The 19,704-nt window shown below is 37.5% G+C and overlaps 1 protein-coding gene across 1 annotated transcript in view; it reads left to right on the forward strand.

The window, feature by feature from the left end:
- Window positions 1-19,704, forward strand: part of COL19A1 (collagen type XIX alpha 1 chain) — a 172,946-nt gene that overhangs the window by 49,029 nt on the left and 104,213 nt on the right. The window contains exons 10-11 of the mRNA XM_057368851.1: window positions 9,451-9,504; window positions 14,579-14,623. Of these exons, the coding sequence (XP_057224834.1) occupies window positions 9,451-9,504; window positions 14,579-14,623 (99 nt within the window). The remainder of the gene's footprint in view (window positions 1-9,450; window positions 9,505-14,578; window positions 14,624-19,704) is intronic.

Raw genomic sequence — 19,704 nt, forward strand, 5'->3', positions numbered from 1 at the left:
TGAAATCCACAACCGGAAACTTGTTAAAGGTACATCCAAATCAAAACATGTCATCATGAAGATCCTTGTAACCATTGACCTGCTTTCCCCATTGCCTCAKCTAGGCCATGGAAACTCTAGAATTTTCCAGGGCATATTTGATTTTGCAGAAGAGCCATGGATATCTGGCCTGTCATGCCAGTTCAGCATATGCTTCTGGAGCATTAATCACTCATGTAAATGTACAAATCTGAGGAGACATTGGTGCTGAGCTTGCAGTAATGTAGTCTTTTTCCTTGCAGCTGTCTTGAAAGATCTCTGGACATGTTGCTTTCCACATTTCATGTCCTGTACAGATCCCTGACAGGAATCAGGATATTTCCCAAGTAGCTCATCAGCATCTTTGAGAAAACTTCCAAAATATAYGTGGAGCACTGGATAGGTACTGCTTAAAGCCATCTTACTCAGTTTGTMTGTCTTTTATTCAGTGCCATCCAATTTATGACCTCCCATCACTGCTAATCAGTTATATGTCAATATTCTTAGATCATGTATGGCTGTAAATTCTGTTAGTTATATAAATTCTGAAAAATCTTTGTGCTGCTTTACTCTGGAGTCTCTAAGAGAAACAAAATAATACAATCTGTAACCTAGGAAAAATATTTGACATTGGAAATCTTTTCAAAGCAGGAGAGTGGTGAGATATAAGAATGTAAAGCTGAAACAACTTCTAACAGGAAATAACAGTGCAAATTTTTAAAATGTAATTTTTATGGATAAACAATTACATGGATTAGCCTCAAAAAAAAAAAGAAAGATAATGGTGGTATAACTGGAAAATTTATTACCACTAAGTTTGAAATCTTGAGCTTCAGAATTGTGGGCAATGGCAAATCAGGCAGTTGGATGCCATCTATTGCATCAGCAAATTTTCTACAAGTTTTGTATTCTTTTTGTGTTTTCAATGATATCTTAGTGTATAGTTAATAAACATCTTATTTCAGGAGAAAATAGATCWCAATAGATGTGTGATGTATAAATATGCTTAAAAATAAAGTTAATAAAATAAGTTATCTTACTTGGAAAATACACTCTAAACCATTATGTTTTCTGAAACTTGTTTCATTGCTTCAGAAAACATAATGGTTTAGAGTGTATTTCAACTATGTATAGTTCTTGCTCCCTTGCTCTTGCTCTCTCCTTAGCATTACAAGAAAGTGTTTTGAATAGCCTTTGATCATAAATTTGATTCCAGAGAGCTGTCTGCTGTGCTGACTTATTTTTGCCTTATTAGGTGATTTTTGCAGTTCACAACTCCAGGAACTGTTGAGCTCTCTGGTCTTTCAATTCCTAGCCTAAATGACAGCAGTTCAGTTCAGTTCTTGATAGAAGGCTCTGTGGAATCAAATTACCTGGCATGCAGTGACACTGCTTGGGTGTTATTTCCATTCTGGAATGGTGCTGGTGACTGCTGTAGGTGTTGGTGAGCAGAGACTTCATTTTTTAATTAAAGAATCATTGCTTTTTGAGGGGAAAGAAAATACGCCTCAGTCCCATCTGAGTAAAGTTACAGCATTGTCTTCTGTGCTCTCACGGGTTCCCTCAAAATCAGATTAGTATGTCTCGGTAGAACARAAGTACAAATGTGTTTTTGGAGCCAGACATTGCTGCTTGTATTGCTTGGCATCCTCCAGGCGAGTGACACTGGTGAGATAAGRGAGGGAGGTGAATGTGCCCTCCGGGATTTGCGTTGGAGCTGGAAGAACCAGCAGAGCGCGGCCACTCGCGGGGCCTGGAGAGCAGCAGCCGCCTTTGTGATGCCACGTGAGGTGTGGCCAAAGCCACCAAGGGTCACGGTTCATTTCAGACGGGTCTGGGAGCAAAGTGGAGCRTGGCACGCTGCCATGCAGGGCAGGCCTTTGTTAGCCTCTTATGTAACGTGGAAGTAAAACATAATGCGCCTGTTAAATAATGTGGTCATTAAAAGCAGCTCTTTGTTCCTCAATCAGAGTCATGAATACTCTAGCTGTGAGTCTGCCTGGCTCTGGGGTTCTGAAAAGCCTCAGTCGGGACCTTATAGACCTTGAAAGGGYGGGGGGAGGCTTGAGGAGGCTTCTCCCATTGTTCATAAATTGTATTTATTGGATTCTTTCTGGAAGGTTTCTGTGACACATAGATTTTAGTCTTGTATGGTTTTTTTTTYCCCCTTCATTTGTGAGGGCTAGAAATGGTAGGTTTTGAAATGGTTATTCTGAACTTTCCACATCTCATCAGAATGCAGAGCTTTAAGAAAAATACCCATTATTGCACTGTAAAAGTTGGCAGTAGTGTGTTGCAGGAAATGGACTAATTGGGGAGGAAGGAACTTTCTCACTGTGCAGCCTCATTGTACAGCTTGTCTGACACATTTTGCTAAGTTCTGTTTGTCTTCTCCTGAGGGACTTGGTATTGAACTTCACAGAATACTAGATTTTTGGATCTGATGAACCAGTGATATCCTATCTATATTAGGATAATTATGGATAACTTATGTTATTGTTCTTCATTTTTATTATATATWAGAGGAGCTTGTCCCTAGGTAGGAACTCCTATTATGAGTAGCACATTAGATATTTTTTTTAATTCTTAGTTTCATATAGTAGAAAGTTTATTCATATGCAAATTGTGTAGAGGTTGTAGATTATACTTTTGGCYGCTGTGACTTGTGGCCCGTTAACTCTTCCTTTGCCCTTTTTTTAGTGGGTGAGTTGTATTGTTAATATTTAAGTAAGTGCAGCTCAGATATGCATCTTTAATATTAATGAATATTCTTCTTCCCTCCTAACTCCCTAAAATTATAATACAGGTTTTATATTCTCAATCCAATGTAATTTGCTCTTATAAACTCATAGCTACCAAACCGTTGGAAATAAAAACTCCATTTTATTAATATAGTAAAATCATTCATAGGTACTACAAACCAGAATGTATTTTTATTTTTTTAGTTCTCACTGCTAGCCAGTATTTATAAACACCTAAGATCCATCCTGCATGTTTCAAGTCTGAACCGATTAAATCAATGTGACACGCTGAGGCTGGGCCAAGTCTTGTCTAATCAGCAGTCAGCACTGTTGCTCTGGCATGAGGCTCCCAAAAATAGAAACACAAGAAGTCAAACAAGTAAGTGGAAGGGCACTAAAAGAAAAAGTGCTGCTAATTCCACTGTTGACTTTCTGTCTAATGGATTCTTGTTCCCAGGCCACACTAAGTAAAGCAACTGGCACGGGTGTGTTCCTGCAGATGGCTCAGCAGTGACACACGTGGCCCAGCTGGGTGACAGGTGTTTGATTTGTGTTTAACAAGTACCTCACACAAGACAGATTTTTTTTTTTTTTAACAGATACTGAGATGTTAGTCAGTTAATGCTTTTTCTTCAGAATTAACACCCCTTTYACTATGCTTCTTTTCTGTTGTGAATGGAAGCTCTTCTGATTGTCCCCTRCAGATGAAAATAACATGATTTTAGTTTGAAAAAAGACATTAGACAGGAGAAATTACTTAATAATTAATTTCTTTTAATAGTTGTAACCTGTTACCTTTGCACATGGAAGATGCATAGTATATTATTTGTAGCTATTGACAATAATATCTCAAGAAATAATTATTTAGCTGTCCACTTCACAGAATAGTTAAAAACTTGCRCAAAAAGTCTGTGTCCCTCAGATCGCAGATGAGCTGCTTTCTGTCAGGCATCCCACGGTGTGCAGATTCAGAATATGCTGATAAGCCTCAGAGAGATTAAGAAAAGGCCTCAAAGGGAAAATTATAACCCTGCTAGGCTGAGATGTCATCATTACCCACAGAGGTGCTCAGAATTTATAGAAATAGAGAGAACTTTARGGAGCAGCTCCAGGGCTCCAGTGCTGATGGTCCATCTGGTGATCCCAGATTCTCAGGTTAGTCTAGGTGAGTTGGAGTATTAGATAGGTGGTTGSTATATCCTCTTAATCTGTCTCCAAAACACAGGACATGTCAAAAAGCACTGTTTTGGAAGTGAGGAGAGATGTTTCTTTGGAGAGCCTCAAAAATCTATGTGCAAGTGGACACCTGGAAGCTGTGCCTTGAACTGCTTTATTGATCAGTAGATGAAAAGAGATACAAGCACACCAAAAATATGGCCTTTCAAAAAAAGTACTCATAGGAATTAATTCTTAGATTACAAATTTCAGTCTTTATGCCATTCTGTTTACTTCTGATTCACACTAAATGCTTACTTTTTCTACTGCTTTTTAAAATTTCATTTCTGTGTGATTAAAYACTGAAGTTAATATTTAATGGTCTGTGGGACAGATTTTTTTGAGTGTAAATTTCTATTTGTACCAGCTGAGAATCTGCCTCCTGAATCTTCAGACTGTGTAAATGGACAGTGATGATGAGGATAATGGTTTTCTAATAAAGGGTAGCCTCTGAGATCTAAGAGGTTGACCAGTGCTGTTTGCACATTCCTAATGTAAACCTGGAGTYCATCTGTTATGTTGAGTATAATAGTCATAATACGTTGTATTATTTTTGAAAGACCTCAGCAATATGTTCATCTTGAATAATGCTTTTTAACATACATTTAGCATKATTGCATTTCAAATATTATTTGAGCAAGGCAAATTAGATTAATTTCCAGTTCTGTTGAAACTTTAATAGGATTTAGATTTGCTTTAACACCATCTTATGGTTGGATTAACAATAAATTAATAGATGGTGCATAGGTCAGGCAATTTTCCTTTTGACAGATCTGCTGTAAGGGGAAAAACATAGTTGCAATAAACTATAAGTTGTCCATGAGTATAAGATCACCTCAAACTTTTTTCTACTGTACTGCTTCAGATAAGGGAAATAACCAGCTGGCTAGATGTAATTTTCTAAACTGCTCATCTATAAGACCATAAAAACCTTGAGAGCTTTTTTCAACCAGAAGTCTATTTGCCCATTCTTACTACTCTACAGGAAATGTTCTTGTGGATTTTGTTTGCATTTTTTTAATGTTCTGTCTGTGATGTTGTAGGTCAACTGAACTGGATTGTTATCAAGCCCATGTCTAATTTGTGTCAACGTTGCATTTTTAAGCTGTCACCTCTTCAAGGACATGCACTAGCAGTGAATGCCACTTGTATTTGCCAAATGCAGAAAGAAAACCTCCTGACAGCAGAGGCTCTGCTTCTGCTGATATCTTTTTGATGGCACAGAAACCAGTCCTTGACATATGTTCCAAAAGCTTCAGTCAGTTTATTACCAAAGAAAAGAGRAAAAAAAGAAAAAAAGGCAGTATACCTGCCTGTAGTTAGTTGTGCATGACAATAAATTGGTGCTCCTTTCATCTTTGTTTTTTTCAGAATAACTTCCCTGATTTCTTCTGTTGGGTAGAAATAACCTGTGRAAGGAAAATATAGGAGCAAGCTTTTGACTTATGTACTTTATGTATGAAATAATTTATGTATTTGAATATAGATATTGTGTGAGTTGTGTGCTTTTTAAGACATGCCAATAGCAAAAACAAGGAAAAAATGCCAACTAAAGAAAGTGCAGCCTGTGTAAGGARTAAGGAGCCCTGTGGCCATGTTCTCTGATACTTTGAGCTACCTTGGACTGCTGATGGTTTGGTCTGAATATGAAGCACCAAACCCTCGATTTTCAAGTGTCATTTAATATGGAGTATATTAACATCTAATTGCCTGAATGGAAAGGCAAATCAGTCTTGTCCCAAAGATGGGTAACAGGAAGGAATGGGAATGAGGAAAAATTGGTGTCTCCTGAACTCAGTCTATGTTACCATACACAAATAAGATCAGTAGGGTTATTGTCATTCACCTTTCTCTWGTGCAGTTACTTAACGTGAGTTCTCTACCCTGCCCTGACCCCCTTGGTCAAACCATGGTGTATCTGCTCCACTGGACTGCTGTGGAAGCAGGATGGAGCAAAGGAAATGAACTATTTACCTGTCACAAGCCCTTCCTCATCAGGTTATTTTAAGGGAGGATCTTATTCTTCCTCACATAGATCAAGTTTGCATCAAAGAATAGCACTGAGCAAGTAGTCAGGAAGTGCTGGTAGCTCAGCAGTAACCAAAAGGGACTTGGCAGATGCAGTGAAGCCAAAATGTCATGATGTTCAACAGAAACTTCTTGACACAACTAATCCAGGAAATTCATGGGGCAAGTTTGAATAAATATCTTTTGAATATATTTTAATGTAACTAATATTCTGTCAGGTGATCCTTACCATCCACATRAGCCTTTTTAAAGAAACAAGGAAATAATCTGATAGGCTAAGAAAGGTGTCATGTAATSGACTGTAATTGGTGTGGGATTTTTATCTGCTCAAGGCAAAGCTCTGCCCCTGTTGGTGGCTCTGCACTGGGTACGTGCTCCACGGCAGAGGATGCTGCTCAAGCCCACTGACAGTACATTGTTGAACATTCCGCTCCATTTCTGCAGTGCTAAAAATAGTTGTCCTCATTTTAAAACACCAGGCTATTAGATTATTCCAAGGGTCTGGCATGCTTAGACTAATGGAAGGCGCATATCCATAAATTATCAAAACACTATGTAGTGTTTGACCATGCTGATTTTCCTTCTATTAAGAGGAGTTTCCTTGCTAGTAACCCTAGAGTACCAAGCCTGTTTTGTAAATCAAGAAGCTGGCAGTGCCCCAGTAAATTTAAAAATAAAAATATTTGGTTTTCATATTGCAAATGGAGAAGCATCTGACTGCTTCTTGGTGGCTTTGTTTTTGTGTTTTTTCTAATTTCATGGAATCATGTCTGAAAAGTGCTAGAAGTATTTTACAGTAATTGTTTTRCTTTCCCAGCCTTGAAGAGAATTTCATGAAGTTCTGGCATGTTTGCCACTGTAAATCTTGTTAGTGCCTAAAATAGTACAAATAGCAAAACGCWTTCCAAGTGATTGATAAAAGTTACTTTCAACAGTATTTTTTTGGTTCATTTTGTTTTGTTTTTGTTTAGGTAATGTGATTCCTAATTCATTTTTTGGCACCATGTTGTTTGACAATACAGGTAACAGTGCTCCTGATAAAGTTCACCTGTGTTACCTTTTGTGTTAAGATAGCTTCTCCTTTTATTTTTATTTTTTTTAGTGTGAAATTCCTTTATTTAGGGAGGGGAAATAGCTAAATGTGGCAGTCAAGGTACAAAAACTGATGTGAATGCATTCTAAGAAGGTTGTTAAGTGCACGGACACAAAGCACCTTACTCTACCTTCAATACTCTTAGGTGTGAACCAAGTCTCTATATAAGGTATAGAGTGCAATTACAACCTGCAAAATAAATACCTTATAAATATATTAAATATCATGTTTATAAATATACCACATATTTCCWAAACAGTTAAGGCAATCACAGCATCAATCATTTCAAATTTAATAAGAATCAATACTGTTAATATTGATGTAGGAACGTATTTTTGCATTGTTGTGTTGAAGAAATAATGATTTGTAGAACACTGATTAAACGATGCAAGACGGAAAACCTATGGCTTGTCTCCACAAAAAATACCGTGACTGTATTTTGGGGGTGKTTTTCTAGTTTACAGTAATCCCGTATAGCAGGGAAGTTAAATGTTATTATCTGGTAACAGACTATGAAGAATTTTTCACAATTCATCCTGTAAATCTAGAGAAAATGAAGGGCTAAGGATTACTTATAATGATTAATTCAATTTTTTCCCCAGTACACTACGACATATTGTTACATAGAYGAGCTGGAAAGATGTTGGAAACTGTGCCATGAGTAGGAGTTACAAAAATGCCATTTTAGCAAGCTATTTTAAGATGTATTTTAATTGTTGTATGTCATAAGGGCTTTGTATTTATTTGCTTAGTTATGCTTAGTTATTTGTATCATTTTGATGAATAATCACTCTTTTATTGGCTCTTTCTGTTTTTAAGTGAGACTGGAGTTTTTCCTTTGTCTCTGTTCTTTTTGTGTCTGTGAGGCGTTTGTCTCCTGCTTGGCTTGGAATCAAACAAGTGAACTTTCAAAACTTTCTTTTGTTGCTGAATACTGGCTTGGACAGAAAACTCGGTTGGGTGGTGTGCAAGTTACTGGGGCCAACTTCTGTCAAGGACATAAGATCCATGAATGGAATGGAGAAAGCATTTCGTTTTAGATTCTTTTCTTAAGTCTTCTAAGCTCCTATTTGAAGTTATATGAGCACAGATGAGTTCTACCAGAATTTAGCTCAGTGACTATAGTTTAATTATGACAAGAATTAATGTACTTCACGGTGGCATATTTCATGAATCTGTAAATGGAGGGTGGTTCTTAGGCTTGAGTGGCAGAGCTGGATTCTCACTAGRTCTGTAATTATTTAATACACTTTGCTAAGAAGGAATAGAAAAAGAATTTACAGCAGTATTTGATATTTTAATTCCAAATGAGATATTATTAGGCTTTTAACTATACCTTTTCCTTGCAAAGCTATATATTAAATGCAGAATTGAATTGTCTCTAGCTCTCAACTTAGAGTTCTTGATTTATTTTTTTSTCTTGTTGAAATACTTCTTATTCAAATATTGAAAATGAAGTTTACTGTATTACTCAGCTTGAATAGTAATCTTTTAAAAGCATTTTTGATTAACAATATGTTTTACTTATGCTTAGTTTTGGAATGTAACTTTCAAGCATCTAGTTCCCTGAATAGAATTCGCAAACTCAAATCAGATTCTTAATTTTCATGGGCAGTGTAAGGATAAAGTCATTTGGGAGCCAGGGGTGACAGTCAACAGTGCAGATGACTTATTTGCTCTTTTTAAAAAACATGTGTTAAAGGACACAGTAAATGAACAGCATATACAGAACATTCAATTGGGAAATAGGACAAGCCTGCCTGGTCACAGAGGATCAAGGTTTGCATTTCTACCTGCTGAGTAAGCTGGGCACTTGGAGATGAAGGAAAGATCTGAAACACCTCTGAGCAGAGCCTGGAAACCAGCAGTCAGCTTTGTAGGAACAGCTCCCTGTCAGATCTTTGGTTTAAGGTAGATCCCTGTGTGCTCCRGTTCCTGATAGGTGTTGGGGAGACAGTGGAAGCTGTGGTACACTTGTTAGGGTTTTAGGTACTTAGGTAGTGTGCAGTGTCTTCTGGAGTGTCTTCTTCTAAATAGGGCCTGAAATCAAGCTTTAGAAAGCTTTTCATGTGATCAAAATGCTCTATTTTTTGTTGTTGTTGTTGTCCAGTTGTCCGAAGCAACCTACAGCTATATCTGCTGCAGAATTAGATAACCTGTAATTGTTAATGGCTATTATTTTCAAAGTGAAAAAGATATTAACCAAATACAAGTTGGCAGACATAAATAACCCTAGAAATCAGCTACTCCATAGGAAAGGAATGAGAAGCAATCCGTGCTGAGATGCCTTTTTCTCTTAATTTAGCTGTCATGAGGTAGGTCTGTGAGATGATGGCTGTGTACAYTTTGTTTCAGGGGGAAGCTGGCTTAGTACATGCTCTTGGCAAACACAATCTTACTGGTTCCCAGGTAGAAAAGAAACCACATGAATACCCAACAAACAAAAGTTTCATTCTAACCATTTGCAGTCTCAACATATTTTTTACCATCTGTCCCRTATCTATCTAAATTGTACTTGAATTACATATCCAGTTTCTAAGTTGCATAATGTGACGTAGGAGGTTTACTATTGGCTTCTCTTTCCAAAGAGAAAGAACGTGGTGCTGTGGTACAAACCTGCCCAGCAGTATTATTTTGCCTTAAGAACAGTTGCCTGAGTCTTCAAACTATGCAAGTCTTTCCCAAGTACAAGACTGCAGATTCAAAAATTTGGAATTTGAGAATCTTGAGATCTCAGCAAAATGAGATGAGGAGCAGCACTTCTTCCTCTCCTCCATTTTAATCTTTTGCTCCTTTCCAGAAGTGGAATATTGTAGGAAGGCCAGAACTTGCAAAAAGAGACATGTATTATAGGCCTTGTTTGTAATACTTGTTAAAATATTCTCTTTCCATGGTCAGATTTTTTGTCAATTGCAGCTGTTTTTAATGGCAAATATTTGGAATTAAATCCCAGTGCATGTCCAGCTAATTCCTTTTAGCAAAGTTGTAGGGGAAATAGCTCTGCTGCTTCAACAAATTAAGAGACCACACAAAAAAAAACCGATTATTTTGTTGTTATTAAAATTTCAAGAAAATGTTATGCAACATGACCTTGATGCAATTTGTGTATCTTGAGGGCAGATACTTCCTGTAATATAGCACAGGGGGAAGGAAGGAAGGAACTTATTTTCTGCAGATGAGGTAGCCAGCATTTTGTTCAGCAGCAAGCTTACCACAGTCTATCAATTTCTACATCCAAAGCCAGGATCTCGCTGATTTGTACTGCAGGCATATTTAAAACACTGAAAATCAGACCAGCAGTCCTGCAGTGAGTATCAAGACAAGCAATCAAGGATTGTCCAGGAAAAACTTGTGTGATGAAACATTTTGCATAGCTTAATATGAAAATTTTGCCACCAAAAGGAGAATTTAAGTCAGTCATAAATGTGTTACTTTTCAAATTTCACTTTTTTATTTCTGCAGYATTTGAATTCTTTGTAAGTTACCGGTGGCTAATACTGTTCTTTCTTGTTTTGTGCTGTCAACAGGAAATTTCCTAAGCTTCTTTATCTATATTTTGTGGACTATAGTACTGATCTTCTCTAATTTGTTGTTTTGTTTTTTTTTTTTAAATTCAAATATGTGCAAAAAATCTAGATAAATTCTGAAACATAAGGCATTAGTTAATCACTAGCATTGGTACAGGCAGAGAGTTGACTGGTTGAACAGCAGCATTGCTGAAAATTATGGGGAGGTAGACATGAGACTGAATTGGGAGCTAACAGTGTTCTACTGGAATAAAATAAACCAAATATTGGATTGTACAATTAAAACTACACCTAGCAGAGCAGGGTAGATATTTTTGCTTCTTTGCTTGGTGGTTCTTGGTATGCTGTGTCATGTTTGGGGGACTAGTCCACCTTTACTTCCACAAGAAAATGCGGAGAAACCAGACAGAGTCCAGCAGGGAATTCGTTTATGTTCAGGAGCCTAGAAAACATCTGAGCATCTGAGTTTCAAGGGCAGAAATTTGGCAAAGAGGAAGCCAAGGAATGATTGAGACCATCCTGTGAACCTGAGACCAGCTGGTGAGCCTTCAAGGACAGCTTCCTAAAACCCCAAGAACACTCCATGCTGCTTTACAGGGAGTTGAGTGAGTATGGCAGAAGGTCAGCATGGATGAACAAGATGCTTCTGACTGACCTCAGACAGAAAAGAAAGGMAACAGTGGAAGCAGGAGTGAGCTACCCAGTAGGAATTCAGAAACACTGCCAGAGCATGTGGTGATGGAGTGAGGAAACCAGARACTCATCTGGAATTGAAACCAATGAGAGAGTTTAAGGATAACACAAAGGGCTTCTGTTAAGTATATCCGTAGCAAAAAGAAAGCTAAAGAAAACATTGACCTGCTTAATGGGGTGCGGGACATGGAAAAGGCCAACAGTATCCAATTTTTTTTTTCACCTTATTTGTTTCCCTAATAAGTATTGCCCTCAGACCTCCCAGGTTACTGAAGCATGCTAGCAGAGAGTGTGATGATGAACCCTTGCCCATTGAAGRGAGAAGAGAGTGTTAAGGAGCACTTAAGCTACTTGGATGTTTGCAAGAAACCAAATATTATGCATCCAGGGGTGCTGGGGCAGCTGGCTGATGTCACTGCAGAGCTGCCCTCTGTCATTACCAAAAAATTATGATGACTAGGGAAGGTCACTGATGACTGCAAACAAGCAAACATCATGTCCATCTTAAAGAAGGATCCATTGAACTGTAGGCCACTCACCCTCACCTCCGTCCCTGGAAACATTATRTAGCAAATGCTGTAAGTCATGTCTGAACACAGGAAGGACTGGAAGGTGACTGTGAACAGCCAGCGTGGRTTTACCAAGGACAAATCAGACTGACCAACCCTCTTGCCTGCTCTGATAAAATGACTGTCAGCATGGATTAGGGGAGAGCAGTTAATGCTGTATGTCTTGATTTCAGCCAGGCTCTTGACACAATCTTCAGACAKCCAATGATACTAGAAACTGTGAGGTTCTGACTGGATAAATGGACAACAGTGGGTAGAAGATTGGGGTCAAAGGTGGAATGATGCAGTCTGACTGCTACCTAATAACTAGTGTCCATGAGGCAATCCTGGGGTAAATATTATTTAATCTATTTATTAATAATGTTGATGWTGGGGTTCTCAGCAAGCTTGTGGGTGTTATCAAATGTGGGGAYGTAGAGCAGTGGAAGGTGGGGCAGGAAGGATACTCTCAACATGCTGCAGAAATGAGCTRACCCAGAACTCATCCAGTTAAGCAAAGACAAATGCAAAGTCCTGCCTCTGAGATGGAATAGCTTCATGCCACAGTACAGGTCAGGTGCCAAATTTCCAGATTGCGGCTCTACAGATAGGGAGCTGGGAGTCCTGCTGGATGCCTGTGTTTTGAGTAAGGTTGAAGGCATCTTGGGCAGCCTTAGCAGGTGCATGTCTGGCAGATCAGGGGCAGTGATTGGTGAGTGCTTGTGAGACCTCATCTGGAGTTCTGCATCCACTCTGGAGCTCCYTGGAGAGGATAAAGAGCAGCTCATTGGGGTGAGTCCTGCAGAGCCTGCTRTGATGGCCAGGGCTTGGAGCCCATGGTGTAAGAGGGGAGGCTGAGGGAGCTGGGCTTCAAGGGGAGGTGATTTGGAAAGTGGGGGTGGGTGGGTGATGTGCAGACTCATTGCTGTCTGTAAGTACTTGCTGCGTGTGGAGAAGCCTGAGTCAGACTCTTAYCAGAGGTGTACTATGAAAGGATGAGAAGCAATGAACACAAGCKACAATCAGAGAAATGCTGACACTCAGAATAATTTTTGTATAATGAATTTGRGATTGAGTAAATACACAAATGGGAAAGTTACATTAAGAAAACACTTCCATGAATTCATTAAAATAAGTGTTAGCTGTGTTGGGTRTCTATCCAACATCTGGGGAAGAATGGGAATCATAGAACAACCCAGGCTGGAAGTGGCTTCAAAACAATATCTGGTCCGACCTTTCATAAAGAAAGGAAACTAGATGAACAGAACAGAAATCGTATTCATTTGTAAATTATTTCAGAAATTAGCCTCTCATTTTTAGGTGAGGACATACGGAAGTTTATTTCACTGGGCACCATTTTGCATGCTTAGTCTTGGGCTTGCTTCTAAAATTGAGCTGTTGATTGTATGAGCCACACCCACCAAAGGAAAAAGCAAAAGGCAGCCACTGTAGGTGGGCGATGAAAAGTCCAGAACTGTTTTATAATTTATACTTCTGCATACCTGCAAAGCTTTGAATTTAGTTCCCTGATGTGTAGTATACGATCAGTATACATTACTTGAAAGATCTGACAAATGCTTCTAGAAATTTTGCAAGTTATAGCCAGCTGTTCTAGTTGAACACACTTAAACCTTAGAATTCTATTTAAGGAAATTACACACTCTGAAGGGTGAAAGAATGTTTAAACATTGCTATGTCTAATTTTTTTAAAGGAATTTTAAAAAACACCATAAGCTTTACTTTGGAAATTTTCCACTCTTTTAGTCTACAAATGTATAAAAATCATGTGTGTTGTATTGAGGCCGTGAGACTGAATCAGAAGACTGGCAAAGACTGGATGGTTTGAGGGAGAAAGTTTGGATTTTTTTAATTAGGTCATGTTTGTGCTGCCTGTATGTAATTTTGTCCAGCTGTCTTCCAAAGGTCTCACAAAACATGCAAGTATAAATGAATAAAAACCTAAAGTAGGTGTTATTCTTGTATAATATAGACAGAGTGCAGACTGTATTTGATGAAAATTCTWTCATAGTAAGATTGTACACTTTGATCCTTTTCTGAGCTAAAAGTTAGAAAACTGGAGCTGGAAAGAGCATTATAACAGGCCTTTTTTATTGAAATAGCATCAAACAAAGAATTCAGTGCGCTGAAATAACCTGAGCTTGAGTTAATATTTTAAAACTTACCCCTTCTGTGAGAAAGAGAAAACTTTCTTTGTTACTTGTTTTGGTTTGTTAATACTTGGCTAATTTGATATGGTTTCCAATGTAAAAGAAATTGTTTTTCTTTTCATAAATCATATCTTTATATTTTTCAATTGATCTGAGTTGGAGACCTTCACAGTTGACTAGTYATRTTTAAAAATTAAAATGAAAGTATTMATAGGAATAAATGTATTAAAATTKGTTCTGYTGAAGAATAGAAGGACTGTAATAACCAGGTYTAGGATCAATAAAAAGTTGAGAATTTTTAAAGCTGAGAAAAYCCCTTAGGATGAATGGAGAAAGAAATTACTCCTATTAATTGACAAAACTACAGAAAAGCCGTATCATTTTTTGTAAATATTTCACACCTTTTTGAAAAAGAGACAGTTAACATCCAAATTATTTCATTTTTGTCTTGTAATGAAAGTTCAGCACAGCAAAATTATTTGAAAGCATACAATTACTTGAACAATGTTTATGTTTGAGATTTGTATTTTATCCTTTTGTGTTCCAGGGTGAACGTGGTTTTCCAGGTAGTAAAGGTGAAGAAGGTGAAAAGGTAAACTACTCTGTCCGTATTATTTATTGGTTTAACAATTTGATACATAGCCAGCCAAGCAGAGCTTTGTTCTCAAGGTCTTCCTGAACCCTTTAATTAATAAAATTCTTAAATTTTTGCTATGTAAATGCTTAAGAATATGGAGTTCTTTATGTGTTTACTGTGCGCCATTTGGCATTCTTTTAGATTTGTTTTTTCCCCCCTAAGAAAAACTTTTATAAGAAGCCAACAGAACTTCTGCAGTGGCCAGAAATAGTTCAATGGCTTGTATTAAAATGGGAGCTAAACTGGCAATTGTGGAAGGTCGTTTTGGCTGAGAAAATGCCAGCACTGGGTGGCTTTAGATGTTGCAACTCAATCTTCTTGAATGGCTTCTGACAGGTAAGTCTTCCAGGTCATCGGAGGCAAGTGAATCTGTGTTGAGGGACGAGTGGAAGGAAGAGCCAGACATGCACTTGTCTGGGGAATTATGGTAACAGTGGTGATAACTGTTTATGGTAACAGTGGTGATAACCATAACCAGTTTATGGTTGTAACTTTGGTTCTTAACCGTGTTCCAGCCTGTTTACTGGTTTCTCACTAGTTTTGGCTGGTTTGGATTAGGTAACCTGAAATAAGTCTTTTTTTGAATCATAGRTAGTTTCTCTGTGCTTCAGCCCACTGTCTAAAAAGGATGCAGAAAAGCATTTCTGCTGAATTTATATCTCATAAAGCTGAAGAATGACAGAAACTGCTATTCTGGCAATATTCAGACTGATGAAAATAGAGAGTAGGTGGCAGCTTGTGAATTTAAAGAAGTGCAATATATTTGTGAGTTAGGCTGCATTGGACATGGATATATTCACTCACCCACTATACCTATTCAGAAGTGTCAGACAGCTTTCCAGTGTTCATATTTTAAAGAAAGCATGCTATGTATTAACAGAATTGAAGCAGATTTAAAATGTGGAGGGTTTTTTAGGAGGAAGTATCCAACTAACCAAGAAGGAAGAATTATCAGAAGTAAAAACCAGCATCCACAGCAACTAACATTTATAATGTGAGGATTCAGCCTTTAAAAAAAAAAAAAAAGGACTTGTTAAGCTTGAGTGTTTCCAACTCCACTGACAGATCTTATTTCCTCGGTAGTATCATTATTCATCAATTCTGAAGGGCTTGTGGATTTTTTCTYTTTTTTCTTCCTCCCCATAATTGCTCTGCAGCTGTGCTGTGCTCTCCTCGRGTTTTATGAATAAATCGTGTTTGGGCACAGGCACATGGTTCCAGCTGTTGCTGCCACTCTCTTTGCTTGATTTCCCTTATTTTAAAGCAGAGATAAAATGACCCAACCACTGGCAGTCACATTTTTCTTATGTGTAAGCTGAATCAGCATGTTTAGCCCATATTTTTTTCTTTTTCCCTCATGAATTCAGAGGATAATTGAAAGATCCCATTTTAAAATACTTCCAGTGTAACCATTAATGGTGCATTCAACTGTCCTTCAAATTAAAGGAAATAAAAGATTGGAAGGATCTTTATTTACCAGTGATCACTCAAAATAATTTGGGCTCTCATCAGAAGCTACACATGTCATTTGTGTGGAAAGTGCATGTTTTAAGGTTCTAGAAATTGGGTCTTTAGCAGTTATTCAGTTCATCTTCAATTCAAATGGTTGTTTAAGAATAACAGTGYAGAGTTTCAGCTACTAAACTCCAGTATAAAACAGTTATCAATACATTTGCATTTTAACATAGCAGCACAAAATAAAATAGTTGTACTAATTTGTGTGTAATGCGTGTGATTACAAAGCCTGAAATGGAAAGTTTTCCTATTACCAAAAATTCTGCCTCATAATGCATATTAAGGAACAAAATTTTTGCAGAGTTAGTTTTGCAATTTATCACCTAGGGTGGAACACAGCTGCCTCAGCATGGGATATTTGCCATTCCAAACTCTCCCCAGAAGTACATGGAAATGAACCATCCCGTGTTTTTGATTTAGTGAYCCTGTCATTCCATAGGATTGAATACTTGACCAACTCAGCCTTATACCTCTTGTTTCACCAGATGAAAATAGTTGTTTATTGTATTAGGTTCTGCTTTGGCAGAGCAAGCCTTGGGAACATCAGAGAGACATAAACAACTGAGGTGGCAGTGGTGATCATTKGTACATTATAGTTATGGGAAGCACCAATAATGTAAATTATTGAGGGATCTTCTTGTATGTAGGCTGTTTAAGGGTTTCTCTGCCACACTTGGTTCTTCTTGAGGAATCCAAAAGTCTTGTTCTGCCTTCCTCTGGTTTTGCTCATGGTTGAACTTGGTTTTCTGCTACAGAAGTCAGTAGTGGTAAGGGAGATACAGACTGTGTGCAGGTATTATGCTGCAAGTTTTCCCTCCAAGGGAAATRCTCTCTGTGAATTTATTTTAATTCTGCTTTGTATTCTGTTTTCTTTCTGTTACTTAATGACAGTCTTACATGATAGTCTTATAACTGCAACAAAAACATTGATTTACCCTTTTATAGCATGACTGAAAAAGTATATACTGAGAGCAGTTTTAATTGGTTTGCTGCCAAGAGGGCAGATTATGTCATGTGGATCTGTTCTCTTTCTAATACTGCTTAGAATTTTAATTTTATGGTATAGGATAGAAAATATGACTTACATTTCATGACGATAGGAAGTCAGAAGGTGCTGACAATAACTGGAAGAATACCTTAAAATCCAGAATGTTCTTGGTAAATCAGATATGTAGCCTGTAAAAAAATAAAGAGCATCAAACATAGAAAGAGTAAGAGCAAGAAATTACTTGTAGGGGAGAATAAATCTGAACTGCAAAAAAYCCAAATCAATTATTTAGATCAGAAGCTGAATAAAGGTAAATAAAATTGCAACTAAAAGACTTTTACTAATGTGGTCTAAAGTGAAATGTTGTCTGCAACACTAATTAAAAAGTCCTGTGCTATTTGGTATTAATATGGCTTCAAGATTTTGAAAGGCRAGCACTGAGAATGGCTCAGGAATACAGAACCTTTGAGAAGGATTGCATGATCGACTCTTMATGTAGCATCAGCTGAAAAGAAATATTTAAAAAGACTTCACATACATAATATTGCTGTGAGGAGGACAGGAATGGTCTGTTTGTGCATCTGTAGTGCATGCAGAGMAGTGGCCTGGAAGTGCAGCAAGGAAGATGCTATGTAGCCTTTAGGAAAGGGTTTTTAATTTTAATTCTTTTGTTTATTACGGAAGTAATTTCCTCTTCCAGTGGTCTGYACTTTTTATCCTGGTAAAGCAAAAGGGAATAAAATAAAGGCTTGCTTCATGAAAACACRGGAAATGAGATTATCTTAAATGACTTTGCCATTTTCTGTTAATAGCATCAAAATTATGCAAGAAATCACACTTATTTCTAATTGGATAAGCACAGAGAACAGCAAGACCGTTTCTCTTTGAACATATATACTTGTTTTTGATGTCCAGTTAATAGTTTCCTGTGATAGGACAGTGAAGCTGTGGAACAAATTGCCCAAAGCAGTTTTGCAGCAGCAGCTTTTCCTTGAGGTTTTCAAGACAAATCCTGAGCAACCTGGCCTGATTAACAGGTTTGGATCTGGATTTCAGCCTCTGTAGGTTTCAAGACCTGAGACCTATTATTATTACTTATTTTGATACTAGAAGTATGTGCATCTCTTGGGAGTTGGAACAGGCCCAAATTCTGAATCACAGAATTACCTAGGCTGGAAAATTCCTTTGAGATTGAGTCCAGCTTATAACCTAACACTACCTCATCAACTGGACCATGGCACTGAGTGCCACATCCAGTATTTTTTTAAATACTTCCAAGGATGGTGATGCCACCACCTCCCTGGATAGCCCATTCCAATGCCCAGTCACTCCTCCTGTGAAGAACCTTTTTCTAATGTCCAGCCTAAACAACYAATTAAACAAATAACCTCTAAGTTGACTTTTCCCTTTGTTAAATCTGGAATTAATTCTCTTTCCTCCTGGTTATTGCTTCCTCTGGTCACTCCAGTTGTACTCTTTAACCAAGTTCCCCGTTTTTTCTATCATCTTGTCCAACTTTTTGGTTAGAATCTGTGTTTTCTTTATTACACCTCACAGTTATTGTTATTTGTGTCAGTGAGTTAGAACACTGAGAATTCAATTTTCTGGAACACATGGAATGTGAACGCCAAATAGATTTCATTAACGTTTGTCAGCATGTCTGGAACAAATCTAAATTTTATTTGAAATAGTGGTGATAAAACAGCCAACACATTTACATGTCAGTTATAACTGAGCAAACATGGTTTGTCACTGATAGATAATAGTAATTTCATGGAGCTGGGAATCTTAAATTCCTTGCCTTGCTTARCTATTTCAAAATTCTAGTATAAAATCCTTTTTTCTGTTTTAAGTCAGAGAGGCAAGTAAGGTATGCTGTTATGTGAGGAAATCACAGGACTAGCTGKTATCTCAGAATACTCAGGAGCTGTGACAGTAGGAGGATTTCTGTGCTCTGGAGAGGGACTCTTCAATTGCAGTTTTGCTGGATTGGCTGCTTTCCTTCATGAAGAATATTCCCTTTCATCTCGCACTTGAAACTGAGGATTTTAAAACTGGATGTCACTGGACCTGAGCTATGTAGCAGTTTATATGCTGTGATATGCACCTGTATTCACTTGATCTTTGGTAAAGTTCTCTAATTTTATGTTTAATTCTTCTCAGTAAAATAATATTAATTAAAAAGTTACATGTATTAGGCTAAAGGAAAYATTGAGAATAAAACCATAATGATAGTTATTTATTATGTCCAGAGTTTCATTATCTTATCTTTACATGTTGCATGTCTTAATTGTGCTTTTGCCTGTGTATACATGTGAAAAGAAAGGAAGAGTCTGGGGCTTTTCCAGCCTAAATGTAAAAAAAGATTTCATCTGCTTAATTTTCTTCTAAACGCAGGATGTTCTTTGTATATATTTACTATTTTTTGAAGTACAATTTGAATTATCCCAGGAAATAGGGCTTCATCCATTTCCTTTAGAAGACAATTCCTAATAGATCTTAGTGTCAAGAAGATTTCCTGGAGGTTCAACAT

The sequence above is a fragment of the Malurus melanocephalus genome, unplaced genomic scaffold (genome assembly GCF_030028575.1).
Source record: "Malurus melanocephalus ecotype Western Australia unplaced genomic scaffold, MMel_1.1 scaffold_4, whole genome shotgun sequence".
Classification (NCBI taxonomy): Eukaryota; Metazoa; Chordata; class Aves; order Passeriformes; family Maluridae; genus Malurus; species Malurus melanocephalus.